General features: G+C 36.1%; 1 protein-coding gene across 1 annotated transcript in view; it reads left to right on the top strand.

Annotated features, from left to right (window-relative positions):
* The window catches only part of LOC145672004 (carotenoid isomerooxygenase-like), a 108,115-nt gene extending 88,727 nt beyond the window's left edge, over positions 1-19,388 (top strand). Inside the window, exons 8-11 of the mRNA XM_081741186.1 lie at positions 5,169-5,345; positions 8,091-8,342; positions 15,021-15,119; positions 19,215-19,388. Of these exons, the coding sequence (XP_081597312.1) occupies positions 5,169-5,345; positions 8,091-8,342; positions 15,021-15,119; positions 19,215-19,388 (702 nt within the window). The remainder of the gene's footprint in view (positions 1-5,168; positions 5,346-8,090; positions 8,343-15,020; positions 15,120-19,214) is intronic.

Raw genomic sequence — 19,388 nt, 5'->3', positions numbered from 1 at the left:
AAAACTTTAGGTAGCTGAAGCACATACTTAGCACATGAATACCATATATACTAAGTGTCGGGTACGTAAAAAATAGATGGGACACCTTAATGTCACATGCCTAGCACATCTTGTGCTGTTAGGGGTGGTACGATATGAAACTAATGAGAACTACATATTGAAATACCAGAAAAAAAAACAAATGATACAAAACCTACATATTGAAATACAATTAAAATTGAAAGATAATGAGATACCTGAATATAGTGTGATTTCACTAGTGCGGCGATGTCCGGCTCAATCTTTGTGACGTACATTATCAAGTCATTTTCAACTCACAAACGATTTCGTGTCTTTGTTTTAATGCTTACCATGGACGAAAAAGTGTACTTACTCCGGCCAATGGAATTCATTTTGAACAGTATGACAGATCGGATTCGATATTTGAAGTATGAATGAACTGACAAAATTTGGTTTTAATCTGTTCGCTTTTAGGGAAGTCACTGTATCCACTATATACAAGAAATCAAGAAATGGATTCTACTATCATAGAAATAGACGGTTATCGTAAGTCGTAATCGGAATTAGGTTGAGAACTACTGATATAGCCTATATACAGGTACTTTTTTTTTTAGATTTTGATTTTTGCATAGCAAAAAGAGAAACAAATTTAAATTTGTATGGTGATTTGTAAATTTTTTATTGCACTCTCGGCCGTCAACAAAAACATTATTGTTATTGTTATTATTATTATTATTATTATTATTATTATTATTATTATTAATAATAATAATAATAATAATAATAATAATAATAATAATAATAATAATAATAATAATAATAATAATAATAATAATAATAATAATAATAATAATATTTCATACAGTGAATTGGAACAACGATTCATTCTTTCCACTCTTGTGGTAATTTCTCCTTGTTCCAGATAAGGAGAATGAGTTTGTGTATCTTGTTCCACAATTTCTCCTCTAGCTAAAATTGGTTCAACCGGAATTTCGTTTACACCCGGAGATTTTTGTTTATTTAATTTCTTTATAGCAATTTCTACTTCTGTTCGGCTAGGTTCTGAAATTTATGGTTCTGTTGTGCATTTCTCTTTATTCAGGAACATTAGTTTTTGCCTGTGTTAAGCGATTCATCAAATAAATCTTTCCATCTATTCAAAATGCTATATGTATCAGTGAGAACTGTTCCGTCGCCTCTCTTTAATATACGCAGGATGTTGATAACCTTTCTTGAATTCGTTTGATACCCCTATAGATGTCTCGAATTTTTTTGTTATTTTTACTTTTATTTTCAAGTTCATTAATATTAGCTTTCAAAAAATCGCGTTTTTTTTTTTTTTTTGTTCCAAGTATTTTGGATATTTTCCGTCTGATGTCAACGAAATTTTCTGTTATTATATCGTTCAGATTTTGCAGCCAACGCAGTTTCGACTGTTTTCCCTTCTCCGCTAATTTGGGGCATTTCTGGTCGAACCACGGTTTATTCCTACATATTTCCGCCTGCCTCATTTTTTCTTTTGCTGAAATTTTAATACTATCTTTAATTTGAACCCTAGTATCCTCAACACTAGCGCTCTGAAAACCTTCTAAAAACGAGTATTTATTATACTTCATCTGGTATTCCCTTCTCGACTGGTTCTCCTCTAATTTCTTTAAACTAAACCTCTCCGTTTTCAGATGTTGAATATTTTCTTTATTCAACGATCATCTTTTTCTCTTGTTATCGCTGCTACCAGATAGTGATGAGTGTCACAGTCGGGTCCTCTGAACTTGCGAACATATGCTACACTGTCTTCTCCTATCTACTAAAAAGATGTGATCAATTTGATTGTGTGTTCTACCATCTGGCGAGGTCCATGTGTGTTTATGAACGTCGCGATGTGAGAATTTTGTACTCTTCACGATAAAGTTTTTGGGTGTTCCAAAGTTCACGAAACTAACCCCGTTAGTTGTCATTACTTTCCTTATGCAGACTTTCTTTCCCTATAACCAGTTTAAAAACATCCTGTCGCCCTACCTTCACATTGAAATCCTCTAATACAGAAATAGAATTTTCATATGGTATCGCGGGACTTGGTCAAATACCCGTGATACTTCTTCTGAAACAGCGTCTTTTATACCGTCATCCTTATCATCTGTTGGAACATTTACATTTAAAACGATAGTATCAGACCACCGACTCCTAAGAGTAATAAAAGAAAGTCTATCATTAACAAGTTCAACCCGTTTAATTGCTGATATTAAAAGAATTAAAATTAAAATGCTATTTGAATGGTCACATACAGGATAAAATTACAAAAGTTTAAAATAATATTGGAAATTAATGTTGTCACCCATTTTGAACATTTAAAAAGCATATAGTTTCTAATGCTATATAATAGTTCCTGGACGATAGTTTTTATTTTGACGTTATAATTTTAAAAAATTGTAGCATTCATACATTATTATTAAACAATTGTAACCTTCAATAGATATTATTGAAAAATTGTTACAATACTAATAAAATTACATAGTTTCTAATGTATTGAAATTTCATTTCTTATCGATAGTATGAAAAGTTACAAATAGTTGTATTGTAAATTTCCGTAACTATTCTTCAAGTGGATTTGTGTACAACCAAAGGTAGTTTTGTCAAGTTTAACAAAAGGTGAAAAATACGTCTCTTGAAAACGGCTCTTATTTGTAAAAGAATACATAAGCTTTTGGCTGTTGAAATGGTCTGCCCAAGCAGCTTAATAAAGATTCAGTGTAGTATAACAATATCTGCAGCTTTTCTTATAAGTAAAAAGAAAAAAGGAAGGAAGAGCTTGGTGTGGTGAGAGTAGAGGCGCCGAAATCTCTAGCTACGGCTCTGTATATATATATATATATATATATATATATATATATATATATATATATATATATATATATATCCCTCCCCCTCCCTTTTGTTGTGCCGACAAAGTGAAATTATAAAAGACATCCTAGGCTCGAACCTCATCTATGTTGAAAATTTGATTGAGATTGGTAGGATGACTCAGGAGGTATAATGTAACAAACATAGTCATTTAATTTTTATTGTATATACATTTCCAAAGCATGCATTAGAATTTTTCTTGTCATTACAACGACGTTTTGGTCAGGCGAGATTTTGGGCATGGCGATATTTTGGGGCGCGAGGTTTTGGGGCGCGAGGTTTTGGCCCGGCGAGGTTTTGGCCCGGCGAGGTTTTGGCCCGCGAGGTTTTGGGAGGCGAGGTTTTGGCCAGGCGAGGTTTTGGCCTCGCGAGATTTTGGCCCACGACGTTTTGGGCGGCGAGGTTTTGGCCAGGCGGGGTTTTGGCCCCGCGAGATTTTGTCCCGCGAGGTTTTGGGCGGCGAGGTTTTGGCCAGGCGAGGTTTCGGCCCGGCGAGATTTTGGGCCGCGAGGTTTTGGGAGGCGAGGTTTTGGCCAGGCGAGGTTTTGGTCCGCGACGTTGTCGCCGCGAGGTTCTGGCCGCGAGGTTTTGTACCCAAACCGCCGAAAACATGAAATAATGAAGTTTAAAGGTCCATAGCTTGAAAACTACGGGGTCTACCGTAGTCGGGTCAGGATTAGTGATGGGCAGTGGGAATATTCCCGGTGGGAAGGAATTTTAAAAATGGGAATATTCCCGGGTTTTTTCCCTGGCCAAAAAGTAGGTGCAAAATCTGACTCGCCAAAGCTAAACAATCGCCAAAGGTAGCAAAGCACTAAATTACAAATGATGGAAAGAAACCATTTTGTAAAGTTATGTAGAATTATGTAGAAATATAAATGAAGTACTATTAATAAACCCTGAACCACCGTTAGTAATATACGTCTGTCTGACTCCTCTCTCTGTCTCTAATTTCTGAAGAGGTACTCGAACTTCTTTTACATATGAATTAACGCATGGAATTTAGAGAAATGGGCAGGAAGAAAAGTCGTGTGTAGCAATGTTACATGCAAAATTATAAAGACAGGAAAGTATCTTGCAGATATTGTGAACACACATATTTATGCGCAAATGTTGACAAAATGGTGGGACATGTGTGTTCTGGCAGTTGCCCAACCTAATTTGTTTATAACATTTAAAAATTGAATATGTTTATAATATTAGTAGAAGTTAAGAAAATCTAACATGTAAATTTAAACCGTTTAGCGGTTTAATAGTATGTGGACTTACCATTTTGAAACATATTTACTTTCATAAAACATATTGTAAATAAATATCTATTTTGCGTACTCCCTAAATATAATAAAATAACATAACACCGTTCAGAATATACATTCTAAAGACTCCCCTGGGGACAACAGTAATAATACACTGTGATATAAAAAACTTGATTTAACTTTGAAATCATAATATAGTAATAGAAAGCAATTTCCTTTGTGATTGTACATAAATTCCCGGAAAATTCAAATTTTTGGGAATATTCCAGAAAAATATCTTCCCGGGAATTTACCCATCACTAGTCAGGACTTTACTTAGGAACTAATATGTGCTCTATTCAAAAATACATTTTTCAGAATCCTAAGGTACTCACGCAACAATTTTTATATAGGCAATTTATTTGCGGGCATATAATTAGAAGTACTCATCAAATACCTCTATAAAATTTGTTGCGGAAGTACTGTAGGATTCTGAAGCATGTATTTTTCTATAACTCCGAAAGGAAGCATTTGTGCATCTAGGTTGGTCTATACTTTTTGTCTTATCTTGGTGTCAGGAATCACCTCCCAAACGTTGTCGGCGCTGTTTTGAAACACCCTATATATATATATATATATATATATATATATATATATATATATATATATATATATATATATATATATATATATATATACGTGGTTGCATAATCGTCAGGAGCTGACTCTTCCCCTCCTTTTATCTTCCCTTACAATACCTAATTTTTCAAACTATTTTGGGAATATTCGTGCATGAATGAATGGATTTACATATGTTTTGCGGACCAAAATCTGTGATGGTCGATGGACATCCGTTTGCATGATTTGAAATAGAAAGAATGTATTATTATTATTATTATTATTATTATTATTATTATTATTATTATTATTATTATTATTATTATTATTATTATTATTATTATTATTATTCCTTACAGTGACAAAATTAGAATAACGAAATTAAAATCTTTTGTTGTATTGTTTCTTTGGTAGACTCGCTTCCATTTGTTGAGCAGAAAGGATGGGAAACTTGTGAAGACCTTTACGACGAAAGCATTCTTCTTCATGCATGTGATAAATTCCTTCGAAGAAGACGATAAAGTAATTATTGATATCAGTTGCTACAAGGATGCTGGTTTGTTAAGCTGCATGTATGTCAATGCGTTGAAGGTGAGTAACAATGAAGCAGTTTCCAATATTTTCATTTAACGTTTATTAACTTTTTAGGAAATACTTATGTAAAAAGAAAAGAAGTGTAGAACGTGGTATAATATCATACCCTTACTGTTTTACTTAAAAAGAACTCATGATGATATTGTAAAATTCTCCCTGTGAAGATGTAGGTAGAGCTTGGTAGAGTAAAATTATGGGTTCGGAATCTTTTCCCACTACCAGTTTTATTATAAAATGTGGTATGAACAGTATTCTACAAGAATAATAAAATAATGTAATTTCTCTAATACAAGAATGAGAAAGGTGACCCAAGATGCGAGCAGCTAAGGACAGAATTTAAACAGAGGTCCGTAGCAAGGTAAGTGGAGTGGATTAGGAACTCCCAATGCTCCGAAGCAAGCAGAGAGGGATTTTGAATGTCACAGAACTCCGAAACAAATTAAGTGACTGAAGTTAGGAATGACCTCAGAGCTCCGAAGCAAGCCAAGTGGGAGGAAAGGAAAAGCCTAGAATTCCGAAACAAACTAGCTGCTTGGGTTGGGTATCTTCTAGAGCTCCAGGTAAGCTAAAGGAATGGCAACCAATCAGAGACTGGTGACTGTCCATGGGATCCTCTTCGTTATATAGGCGGTGGCGCTGCTGTTCTCTAGTCGTCAAGCGATTGTAGGTGTCGCTGAAGTCCGTCGTCCGTCATCTGCAACTTATAGTACTCCAACGTAATAAAGCGTAGTACTCCTCCGTAAAGTTCACGTGATTATTGTTCATAAATAGAAGCTCTGATTCATAAAGTCAATCACATGTTGGATATTTATTAGCACAAGCTTGTGGTATATTACAACATGTACTGCTCATCACTTCTAATTAAAACATTTCTATAAAAGTCGTGGCAGCGTCAGAGTTTCACAACAGAGACATCACATCATCAGTAGCAGTGAAGCCTGCTTTCAACTCTGCAGTCCCCCATAAAATACCTCCAGGGTTTTAGGGTCTGCAGTGATATTTCACTCTGAAGACATTTTTTTTTAATTCTGGTGTGAGGTACAAACACTACAGCAAAAATGACAACGAGCTTGTCATTATATAATCATGTATGCATGTGTTACATACATGCAAAATCCCACAGGATTCTTTCCAGGGGTGAAGGAAGATAAGCAAAGTCGCAAATATACACAACTCAATACCCATAATATTCTATGTAAAACAATTATAATTGAGAAACATCGCCTAACCTTAATAACTACACTAACGAGGAAGGTCCATAAACCGTGAGAGTTGAATTTTGCATAAAATTCCTCTTCAAAATAATTAAAAATACTTACATGAAACATGGTTAATTGCTGTTCTGGAACGTAAGAGTTTAGCAACTACTTCTTGTGCCAATAGGGATGCGCACGAGACAAAATTTGTAGCTGTCTCGTCTCGAAAATGTGCTGTAAAAGTGATGTCTCGACTCGAAAAAATGTATATTTTTCTATTGGAAGAGCCATGTCTCGACTCGAAGTTTGTCAGGAAAATCCTGTCTCGACTCGTCTCGTGCGCATCCCTATGTGCCAATTATGCTGAACGTTATATCAGCAAACATGTAATCAGTAAATCACTTTCAAAATCAACTCCCTTATAAAATTTGATCAAATAGTATTACAAGTAACTCCATATATTAAATAGAGATACTACAAACACAATCTTGAATTGTATTAGCTCCATAACCACCACATAGGGTATATATTAAATATTGAGAGCCTAATTATAATATTAGTAAATTTGAGGAAGGGCTGTGAAGAATATGGGATGAAAATAAAATGTTAAAAAGACAAAAGCCATGGTGATTGGAACGAAGAGGTCGGTGTCAAATATAGAAGTAGAAGGGGAGAAAATAGAACAGGTGACTAGTTCTCGATACCTGGGTAGTATTATTAGTAATGATATGAAGTGTGAACGTAGAATAAAAGCAAGGATAGGAATGGCGAAAGAGGCCTTTAGGAGGAAGAAAATAAGGTTTACTGGGACCTTGAATAGAGTTGTGAAAAAATCTTATAAAATGCTTCGTGTGCAGTATTGTGCTGTATGGGTCAGAAAAATAGACATTAAGCAAACATTGTGAAAAAAGACTGGAAGCTTTCGAATGTGGGTATGGAGAAGAATGGAGAGAATTAGCTGAGTTGAGTGTCTGTTAGAAATGGTGAGAGAGAAAAATTAAATATTATTAAGAAGAGGAAGAGAAACTGCTTGGAACATTGGCTAAAAAGGAATTACATCATGAGCGACGTGCTAGAGGGTATGGAGAGAGAGGGAGGGGGCGAAGGAGATTACAATTAAATAGACGATATCAAAACAGAAAAATCGTACGTAAAAACGAAAAGGTTAGCGGTAGACTGTAGAGCATGGAAGCTTCTCAGTTGCCTCAAGCGACCTGTCAATAATGACAGAAGACGTGTTATGTTATTCTTTGATATCACCATTTATTTATTGAAATATTTCGAGTATCAAGGTAAACTTTTCTAAGGATGTTCATAGCTCAGCTACTAATTTATAGCACTTCAAGCCCTTCCTTCTATTTGCTTCTCACTTGTACTATCAAACAAATTAACAACTTTTTCATCAGAACAGTAGTAGGCTCTTGACGTAATTCAACACTTTTATTATCTTTAATAGTTATACGTGCAATATTCAAATGATTTTTTTTTTTTTTTTTTTTTTTATCTGCGAAGCATCTCAAACTAAATATCTAATTTTCTGTTCCAGTCAGCTCGCTGCAATCCAAACTACGCAGAAGTGTCAAGAAATCGGCCAATGAGGTTTATCTTACCCCTTTCGTCACAATCAGCTGGATCTAGTGATGTTTGCAAAAGGGCAAAGAGAGAGGTTGTACGACCTGAAATGCTTTGTGATGTTGGCTGTGAGTTGCCTAGAATTCATTACGAAAGATATTGCGGCAAAAAGTACCGCTATTTCTATGCTATATCATCGGATATAAATGCAGAGAATCCTGGAGGCGTAAGTACTACTTATAACTTCGAAAACAAAGGTTTAGTTCATATACCGAATATTATAACTTAGACCCTATACTGTATATATTAGGTACAGCATGGTAATCTATATTAGGTAAAGCAGACGTTTCGTGTTATTTAGTCGTAAGTACTCGGATGAGTGTATGAAGGAAAGCTAAGCAACCAGTCTGATTGCATATACGAGCTACACCTGGATAATGTTGATCTCTGGCATGCAAAAGCCTACCAATTTATCAGAAACAGCTAAAAAAGAAAAACGCAACTTACCGGATAAATATGGCGTTTGATCGTCTTTTGTCCTCAAAACAGCTCTGGTGCGACATGGAATTGGTTCATACATCGTGAACGATAGCAAGTCGAATATTGCAGAATTCCACATGTACTGTAATGTACAGTGCATTAATGTCTCTATAAAGAACCACAGATGTTGAATTATATTTAGATCCGGGGATTGTGCGGGCCATGAGAGAAGTTCACTTCGGTGTTTCTCAAACCAACCTTCAACAGCGCCGGCAATTATGAATGAGTGCATTGTCGTCCTCCAATATGGTATTATTAGTCGGAAACAACGTCTGGATCTGGAAATGCGGAGCCTGAACATAAGCTTACCAGACATTTGCTCACCTATATTAATGCAAAAGTGTACAAAAGCTGACTGGACACAATCTCACACAAATAATACAATTATATTATAAACTAATTATTAAAATACTAATACTAATACTAATACTAACAATAATAATAACAATACTACTACTACTAATAATAATAATGATAATAATAATAATAATAATAATAAGAAGAAGAAGAAGAAGAAGAACGTGTTAAATAATACAATCATGATTACTGTTAATTGTACTAATCATAATCAGTGACATCACTACAAATAGGCTAAAGAGCATAATAAAATCCTTCGTGGTGGGAAATCTCAAAGCAGAAGCTGAACAAATCACACCAATAACTTTTGTAAGTAACTTTAGACGAACGTACTATATATTACACACAACACAACAATACGTCAAACATATTCAACAATCCAACAATTAAGTACATGCTCTCATAACGTTATCACAATAGCATAACTTTATAACATGCTAGGGCAGAAGGCATTGCGCACAATCTAAAGAGAGATACGTCGAAAGTGCCCATATTTTTTTACTTCCTTTCGTACATCCATTTTACATCATGTGTAATAACCTGATGCAAAATCTTTCTGGCTCAGTCCTTAATCTTTGAGGATTGGACATTTCCATATCGGGTGCAATGTCAACAACAACGAACGCATATATTTAGCTTTTTCACTCTCCCGATAGTTTTTAACATTAAATACTTTGGCGATTATTAAATTTTTTTTTCCATAATAGCTCGAACATTTTGTCGTCTGACGTGTTCGATGACTACATGCGTCAGTGGCCACAGAGTTTGTTATTTACTGCTAAATCATCAACGTAAAATTTCGTATAACAGTGGATATGACTCGTTCATTCGAAAAGTAATGCTAATGTTATCTGCCGCAAAATGGTTCAAAATATTTTATTTCATGTTCATATAGAATAACAGTATCAAGTTCACTTTGACGCAAGTCTGTTCAATTTACGGACTGTATAAAACAAAAGGCTGTTCTTCAGGCATGTCGTGATGTTTTAATGGTACTCATGACGTCTTAGGATATTTATGTTCGTGAAAATATGTTTCCATCATTACATGGAATTGATACTTGAATCATACGAACTTAATAAACAATTTTGGCCAGAAATTAGCAGGATAATTATAATGGTTTAATGAATTGTTTGAAAATAATTAGCTACGGAATAAGACATAGTGTAAGAACCAACAACATGGAGTGAACTCTGTCATAAAGCTACAATTTTTAACACACTGTCGATGATGCTGTAACAATAAACAAGGAACATTTTCCACAAATTTGGGACAACATAGTGTGCATGCTTATGAGATAGTCTCTTCGTGTATATTGATTTTAGGGATGCTCACGAGTCGAGTCGAGATTTAAGCCTGTCTCGACTTGTCTCGAGAAAATGTCTCGACTCAAAAATATGTTTCTGTCTCGACTCGACTCGAATTCGAGACTAGACGTCTCGAAATTTTAGTCGAGACAAAATATAAGAGTTAAAATATACCCACACATCAGTGAAAGTTGAAGTTCAATATATATATGATGAACAGTCCATATTTCTTTTATGTTGGGAACCAAAACCATAGCTACTGTATGTAGTTTATTGTTTTATACGTAATTTAGTGTTTACAAAAGTCCTTTTACTAAATAGCTATCTATAGAAGTGAAAGGTACCTATCTGTACTAGTTCTTGCAGTCCATTCATTTTAATATACTATGTAAAATAGTTTCGTATCATAATATGTGATGTACAACAAATGTTACATTATATATTATCCGTAACACGTGATATGCTGCAACCATGGGCGGCGATTAGGGGGGGCAAAGGGGGGCAGTTGCCCCCCCCCCACTTTTTTGAAGTGACTCACTAATGAATATAGTTTCATTTGGAAATGTAAAATTTTTGTATGTATTACTGGTTCATAGAAAAAAAATCATATAATATTTGCCGTTGCGTGAGTTCGTATTGGTTCTTCCGGTGGACTTAAGAAAGCTACAGGAATTGCGTTTCAATTGCCACAGAAAACGGTCCAAAAATTAACCTATTGGACGCAACAATTCCAGTGTACTTTCATTTCTTCTTACAAAGATTCGATATGTTAATCAGGCTCTTTGAAACTAATTAAAAGAGAACATTTCGCAAAAAAAAAAAAAAAAAAAAAGTTTTTCAGAAGTTATTATTTAATTACACAAAAACCGATAGTTCCTAAAATGTCTTTTCTTCTTTCTAATAGTATGGAATATTGATTTAAAAAAAGAGTTGATTTTGAGTTTAAGTAGTAGTGAAGCTGTATAAAACGGGACCTCCAAACCACATGAGCTCTCACCGTAAATCGAACCCAGGTATCGCAAGCCAAATGATTAAAAAGAGAGTAATAAGAAACAACTTCTACCTTTTCCATTGTTTTGTAGTGTAATATACGAGTGAAGTTGCGTGTTTAGGGGTGTATGAGTGTATATACAATTAAATTTATTGAATTCGACATAATTCTAAGTTTTAGGATTATTTTGTAAAACTGGAGTGTGGAGTCTTTCTAACTTTTGTTAAGTTTTGATGTATTTCAAGAAAGTGAAAACTGCACCTAATGGCAACGAACATGTTTCGGGAAGCTGCAAAAATATTTCTTTAAATGTCGTAGCGTATGCTTGTAGCATTTACTGTCTTTCTAAGAGTAATAATATACATTTAATAGCATGTGTGGAATTAAAGATGTAAGTTGTTCATTAGTCCCTAGTTTAAATATAATTTTGCAAAACAGGCCTCATTATTCATTACTATTATTAATATTATCCTTTCTATTTATTTATTTTGCAATTTGTTATTAAATAATCTATCACACAATTTTCCAGATAGAATTTTAAGATGTTCATGAGCAAGGAATCAAATCTCTTCTTGCACCTTCGTTGTTGAAGAATACAAAGGGCTAGTATCTACTTGCGTTGCTCTTGTTAATTTACTTAATAAAATATGAAATACGATATACGGTATTTTAACTGAAAAAGACAGTATCCTATTAGTTATACAACCTTTCGTCAAACAAAGTGTTAGAAACAACCAGGAAAACTAACATTGATATACAAATATTCGTGTCTTGCCCCCCCACTTTCAACCTGCAATCGCCGCCACTGGCTACAACACATTAAAGCCTCAAAATAGTTGGGAAAGCGAATAATCCAGAAATTATGTAGCCCTATTGCGTTTATGGAAATGAAAACACAATAGTTATAACTATGCTAAATTACTATAGACTGCCAATTGCTCCTTCGGAGGACTTATGAAGGTCACTTTATCGCAATTTCACTTCATTTCCATAATATTTCCTCAAACGATTTCCAGACCTACGTCACTCAGTTTTACGGACTTTTGGAAGAAGAAACTGTGGAGTAGTCGATCCTGTTTGAGAATTCTGTTTTTACATTAACAATGTTCAATTTACTGTATTCTAGTGACTATTATGGTTGATATGGTTGTTGATAGGATGATAGGTACTGTACTCTATTCTACCTCTTACAGTCGTAATGTAATTATGGCCATTTGTCACTGTAGCAGTAATCGTACGGGTATTGGGTCACCGAGTCACCCAGATGTGCATCTCTCTTCTCAGTCCCAACCTGGTCCCTTAACGTGTACAAAACCAATGACCCCGGAGCACCCAAAACATTAATTCTATATTATTGTAGCGAAGCTCCTCTTTAAACGACTTAGTAGGCCTTTGTATATCCGGATACTCCTCCGAAACGCCTGAACCATTTTTAATAAAATTTGACAGGTGTTTCAAGAGCGCGCGCTGAGTGTCATAAGGGGTAGCATGTCTCGATCGAACATGCCATTGAGGAATAATCACCGAAAAACTGGATGCCTATAGACTTAACCTCGGAAAAGAATTTGTCGCGCGAATTCTCATTGTAAACAGTGGAAAATAGAATTCTCAGCTTTAGAAATAGGCGAAGCCCTTTTCCATTTTGTTCTGCGATCACATTTTTTCAAAGCCATTATGCTTTTCGGTGATATGCCATTTTCAACTATCTTTCATAAGAAAAAACACATTCTGTGATATTCATGCGTTTACATTGTGATAGACCTTGTAGTTATCTTTCAGTGCATACGCTCACAACAAAAGAAGAAGAAAATTACAGATTTATTGAGAAGAGAAAGACAAAGAGAGGAAAGAATTATGTTCGTTCGAATCATATTAGCAGTTTCAAACACATTTTTGGTGTGTGTGACGATGTTGCATCTTCTCGAAGTCTGTTATTGTCACTCTGTGTCATACGAGGTCACAGGCTTCTCCGGATCAGTGGGTCCTGACTCCTTCCGAGTCACGTATCATAGTTTGTAATGTCGTTCTGTCATTGCACGCCGACTTAATACCGGAACTTACGCACAATCGACAACATTGGATCGCTATTCTCACGTTTTAGTCCATTAAAACAGTGGATGGATATCGCACTCAGTGACGATGCTAAAAGGTTAAACCACAGGTTGTGTGCCGTTCCCCAGCCGTGTCGTGGTCCTTGAAGTTTATTTTCAGACTTGAACATTGAAAATTCATTCGGTTGCCTTTCTTTAATTCCCACATGACGTGCCGTGCCCCGACAGGCGACCTTGAAGAGAAATCAGCCCGGTCGTGGCTCGTCGGCAGAGCTCGTTGGGCATTCTTCGGAGCACACGAAGCGAACGAAACTTTTCTCCTTGTAATCCATCTTGGAAAATGGTGTAGAAAACAGCAGCGGCACAGTATGGAACGACATGGTATGTGCTGTGTTCATAGTTTGAAGGAAACTTCCCTAATCTAGCTAAATTTTGTAGGTAAATTTAGCAGAAAGTGAAAAAGGGAAGTCTGAAAATAAAGTCTGAAAATCCAGGGAAATTTCTGACGCTGATTGATTGAACAATATAAATGCTCACATTTTTCTTTGTTCTTCAGAAATAAAGCAATACAATAGGGTGTGTGTTAAAATTAGCATAATTTGTACTCATTGTTGACGGGGTATATTTGTGTCTATTTTTTGTAAAAAAGGAGAAACGAACAGTAGTAAAAAAGAAATTAGGTTGGCAAATTCCTTTAAAATAGCTCAATTAGTGTTATCACGTTATTTCTGTCATAGGAATTTGGATACGCAATAAACTAGGGAAAATTTCATAACAAAAGGGAAAATTTTGTGTCAGTCGTGGGAAATTTTTTAAAGGGAACCTACTAACACTGGCTATGTATGAATGCTAGCGACCGTGACCCGAATGGAGCATGGAAGAAAAAATGAAATGAAATCTTTGAGATTTACATCCCACGATTATGCCGGTTAGGCTAAAGGAGAGGGTGATTATGATAAATGAGTGAAATGAAGAAAGTGGGAGGAAACGAGAGAACCCCGAGAAAACCTACGATCACGGTGTTTGTCCACCACAAAGTACACACGGCGCGAGCTGGGATCGAACCAAGGACCCCAAGCACCGGAGGTGAACGCTGTACCACTGAGCCACCACGCTCCCACGCGCATGGAAGAGGAACGGCATGAGCACTATATGTGAATTGTATTGTAATGTATGTAAAGCAACATAAAAGTATTATTTTCGATACACCAAAAATAGCTGCACCCCAAAACTGCCTCTGCCCTCCACTTGTCCTCCCACGAAAATAAAAGCTTGCACTGTTACTGGTATTACTAGCTATGTTAAATATGTCCTATATAACATTTTGTAGAATCTCTTTTTCGTTTTCTTGCTACCAATAAGAAAGTATTTGAATTGATATTAAGAATTGACTAGTGGCGGATTTAGAAAGTAAAAAGTGGAGCGGGGCAACCAAAACCCAGATTATGATAGTATATCACGAATTTGCTATAAACTTTCAAAAATATATAAATGAAAGTTTAAATTATTTTTGTGATTAAAAAAACTGAGAGGGGGCTAGGCCTACCAGCACCGCGCTAAATCCATCACTGGAATTGACTTATTTTGTGGAGTTTTCTCGAAGGTATTGGTGTCATTTATATACAATGAATTATCACTAAATTACATTTATTTTTCAGCTGATAAAAGTCGATACACAAAATGGAACCACGAAAACCTGGTGTGAAGACAACGTGTACGCCAGTGAACCTATTTTTGTTCCATCGCCAGAGTCAAAGGTGAGCACCGTAACTATTAAAAGTCACTGTTCAATATATATATATATATATATATATATATATATATATATATATATATATATATATATATATATGCACAGTGGCGTATTTAGGGGCTATTGGGCTCAATCCTCGCCGAAATAAATTCGTTATATGACAAACTTCATTAAAATTAATCGGCACCTTAAAGAAAGAGTGTAAGCTCTTATTCACGTGTTGTGCATAGCTCCCCGAAAACAAAATCCTAAATACGCCACTTTACATACATGAGCAACTTGGGTGAACATAATGATCACACACATTTCCTGCCTTTCGAGTAAATTGCCGAAGTAGGTGAACACAATTCAATGTAATGACACACATATCCAGTGAATTTTTATAAATTAAACTACCTACATAATATTCTGTGGTTTGATCACAACCCATTCTATCTAATAGTTCAATTTCATCGAAAGTGTGTTCGCCCGAGCCGCTCATATCCTCGTATATACACACCATGTCCGATGGAAAGATTATTTATTATTGATGAATTTTTTTTCAAATATATTTTTATCTAGAGAATTACGGAATTATGAAATTATGTCTGTAATAATTGATGCAGCTTATTTATTTTATCTAGTTCACTGAAGTATGCACTTCCTCGCTTCGGAGTGGAAATTGTGCCGTAAATGCACAGATTTCTTAAAACATCCAAACACACGCACTCTGAATTAAATCCACATGTGGTACAAGGATTCCATCAATATAAGAATAACTGGCAATAACTTTCTACTTTAAACGTATACTATTTAGTTACTTTTGCTACAAATATATTGATGTATTTTTTTTCTTAAGAACATTAAAAAGTCCCTTAATTTCTATTGTAGGTGTGCCGAAAAGCTTCTTACCTGAAGTTGTTGAAATTGTAACAACTGTATGGAGATTTTTTTAAGGAAACGAAATCACTCATGGTGACGGGAATTATGCCTACTTTAGAAGATTCCTATTCTCATAACCTCGAGCAACATCTTTCAACCTTTTCCAAAACAATTCAAAAACACGTAATTGTTTTTTCTCATGCTCCATTAAAATCTCAATTACAAGGTAAACAAAAAAAAAAAATTCTGTTGTAGAGCAGTGATAAGCAAAGAGCAATAATGTTGATGGTATCCACGTTTAGGTTTCGAAGTAATCTTCTTCAGCATCCAACACCTTTGCCAAGGTTCTTGCAGTTCCACAGTACCCTGGTGGTAAAACTCGGAGGTCGTGGATGCAAAGAAATCCGTGAATGCGTTCCGCAGATCTCCCTCCTTTGCGAAGGATCTCCCACGGAGCTTGTAGTCGAGTGAATGAAACATGTGGTAATCTGTTGGAGCAAAGTCCGGTGAATATGGTGCATATCACAGTGTCTCCTAGACAAGTTGTTGAAGGATCTTTCGGGTCCTTTTTGACACATGTGGGTTGGCATTGTTGTACAGGAATGGCACTATCTTGTGATTCACCACCGGCTCCTTCTGCCGGAATGCACAGTGCACCCTTTGGAACTACTGAGAGTAGAGGTCAACAGTGATGGTGTAATCAGGTGAAAGGAGCTCGTAATGCACCACTTGCCGACAATTCCACTATACAGAGAGCATAACCTTTCGAGGGTGCAGAGGTGGTCTTGAGGTATGATGAACCGGGTCACCTAGTGACAACGAATGTATGGTATGGTTGGGAACGTCACTTTTCATTACCAGTGAACAAGAGATCAAAGATGAATGTGTTCAGATACCAAGTGAGCAACAACAAAGAGGTTGTCACTCGTTGTTCCTTGTTGGCTACCGACAATGTGTATGGTACCCACTTGCTTAAGTTGTATGACTTCCCTATCCCATGCAGGTCCAGTCTAACTGTTTCAGCGGAAACATGGAACCTTTCTGCAGGTGCATCCAAGGGCGCCGATTTCTCTGTAAATTTGGGGGGGAGGCATTCAGATGGAGAAGGTATATCTATGAAGATTTTAAGACAAATTGAACTCAAATTATGCCAAATATTGTATATTCATAAATATAATAGGGGGTCCACATGAGCTTTGGGAGGGCCGGGCCCCCTCGGCCCCCCAGGATCGGCGCCCTTGGGTTCATCACATGTCAGACTACTGTTCTGCTCGATGGCTGCTTTCATGACCTCGTCATCCAAACATGTGGTCGTCCACTGCGAGGTTCACATCTCCTAAACGGAAGTTGTGGATCCAATGCCTGGCGGTGCGTTCCTTCACAGCAATTCTCCGCAAATACCGCAACTGATAGGCCTACTTTTAAGTCATACAACAAACACACGCGAATATGTTGCTTCGATACCTCAGTAGATTTCTGTTCAACACTAGACGAGCTACTGCTGAATGTGCCTGTATTACTGAAGGTTGATGGTGGTCAGACTAACTCCTAATCGCTTGGCCGGCAGTGCGTCATTTCGTTTTCTCTCTACGAGTGCATGATTAATGTAACGTCAAAAACGGGAAATAACTTTCTGGGGGGTTACATTGTATATGTACGAAAAGTATACCTAGTACGATTACAAAAAATACATACAAATCCACAAGCGGTGACGCCTTTTTCCCCGCAAAACTATTACTTCCGCAATGACAAGTCGAAGAAAACTTAAAACGTGATAAACTTGCAGAAAGAATTAGAAAAGTAAAGCTCGAGGGCGACACAGCTCCCAGCATATAGCTGTTCTCAAGCAGTCGTATTTCTTCTTCCAAAGCAGGAAATCCCTATCAACGCGTGTGCTTGAGTATATTAAGAAAAATAAAAATGATACTTATTAAAATAATGGGTGACATTCTCTTAACAAATAACTTTGAATTCTGTTTAAGTAAAATATTGTGCAAAGGCAATGTATACATATATCAGTCGGTAGGTCAAACGGAGTGCAACGAAATCACATGTTCGAGCGTAAACAGTTTTGAGTAGTTTTATTTTTCAAAAAAAAAAAAAAAAAAAAGCAGAGAAAAACTAACCTTTTTTAAAGGTGCTAACTCTGAAAAATAAAATCTCCGGCACCCGCTCATAATCCTCAAAAGAGATGAGAATAATGTACGAGGTTAAGTCGAAAATTATTCGTCAATTTTGATATAACTTTCCGTACATTGTTAATACTGACCTCTGTCCAAACTTATTTTATTGTTATGCTGTTGTGGTCATACTATGAAAGTTTGATCCTAATTCCTCCATTTGTCTTACTTTTGTTGCAGAGAGATTATGGCCGCTCCACTAAAGTTTGCATCAAAGAGGAACAACGGGCAGTGTTCAGGGGTCGCAATCCATCAAAGACTTTCGGCACAAAACGGGAAAAATATCTTCGTGCAACAGAGTGTCTGGGAATGGATTGAAAAATGCAAAAATGATCGCACAAGTGTTACACATGGGGAAGGAGCCGAACGACCATCTACGACCACAAATGATAACAACATTGAGCGTGCGCGTGACATGGTTCTGTTAGACAGACGAATGACTATTGTTGACGTGGCACATCGTCTGGAAATTACTCATACTTCCTGTTATACCTTCCAAACACAAAAACCGGATAACTGCTCGTTGTTCCTCTTTGATGCAAACTTCTAATGGAGCAGTCATGATCTATCTGCAATAAAAGGAAGACAGATAGAGGACTTAAGATCAAACTTTCATAGCATGACCACAACAGCATAACAATAAAATAAACGAGGACAGATGTCAGTGTGAACAATGTATGAAGAGTTATAGCTTGACTGCGGATAATTTTTGATTCACCCTCGTATTTTAAACTTTCAAATATATACTTGAGGCTGATAAAAAGTACCGTTCAATTGCCAACCATATTTTTATTATATTAAAAATAAGCTGTTCCTCGCCAATAATATTTCACAGTTCTTATTCTGCTGTAAATAAATAAATAATCCTTTATATGTATATTGGGTATGTTAAAGTATTTACTGTTTACTGACAGATTGTATCGGCTGATCTTTCAATTTTCCTTTTTTTTTTTTCCCCGAACAGTTACGCCTGTACTACTTGTAACAGATTTCAAGATATTTTCTACACTTCCAATAGTTCCAATTATAATCAAATATTATTTATTTTTATTTCACAGTCTGAAGATGAAGGGATTGTTTTATCAGCGTTAATCTGGGGAAAAGGTTTGGAGAACAAAGTTGGAGTTCTTGCTTTGGATGCAGCAACGTGGACAGAAATTGCACGAGCAGAATTCTTTACTCCTGGTCCTGTACCCAAATGTTTACATGGATGGTTCACCAACTCAGTTTGA

This window comes from Thermobia domestica, chromosome 15 (assembly GCF_964235325.1).
Source record: "Thermobia domestica chromosome 15, izTheDome1.hap1.1, whole genome shotgun sequence".
In the NCBI taxonomy this organism is placed as follows: domain Eukaryota; kingdom Metazoa; phylum Arthropoda; class Insecta; order Zygentoma; family Lepismatidae; genus Thermobia; species Thermobia domestica.
The sequence above is the reverse complement of the archived record's forward strand: the minus strand, read 5'-3'. Positions and strand labels throughout refer to the sequence as shown.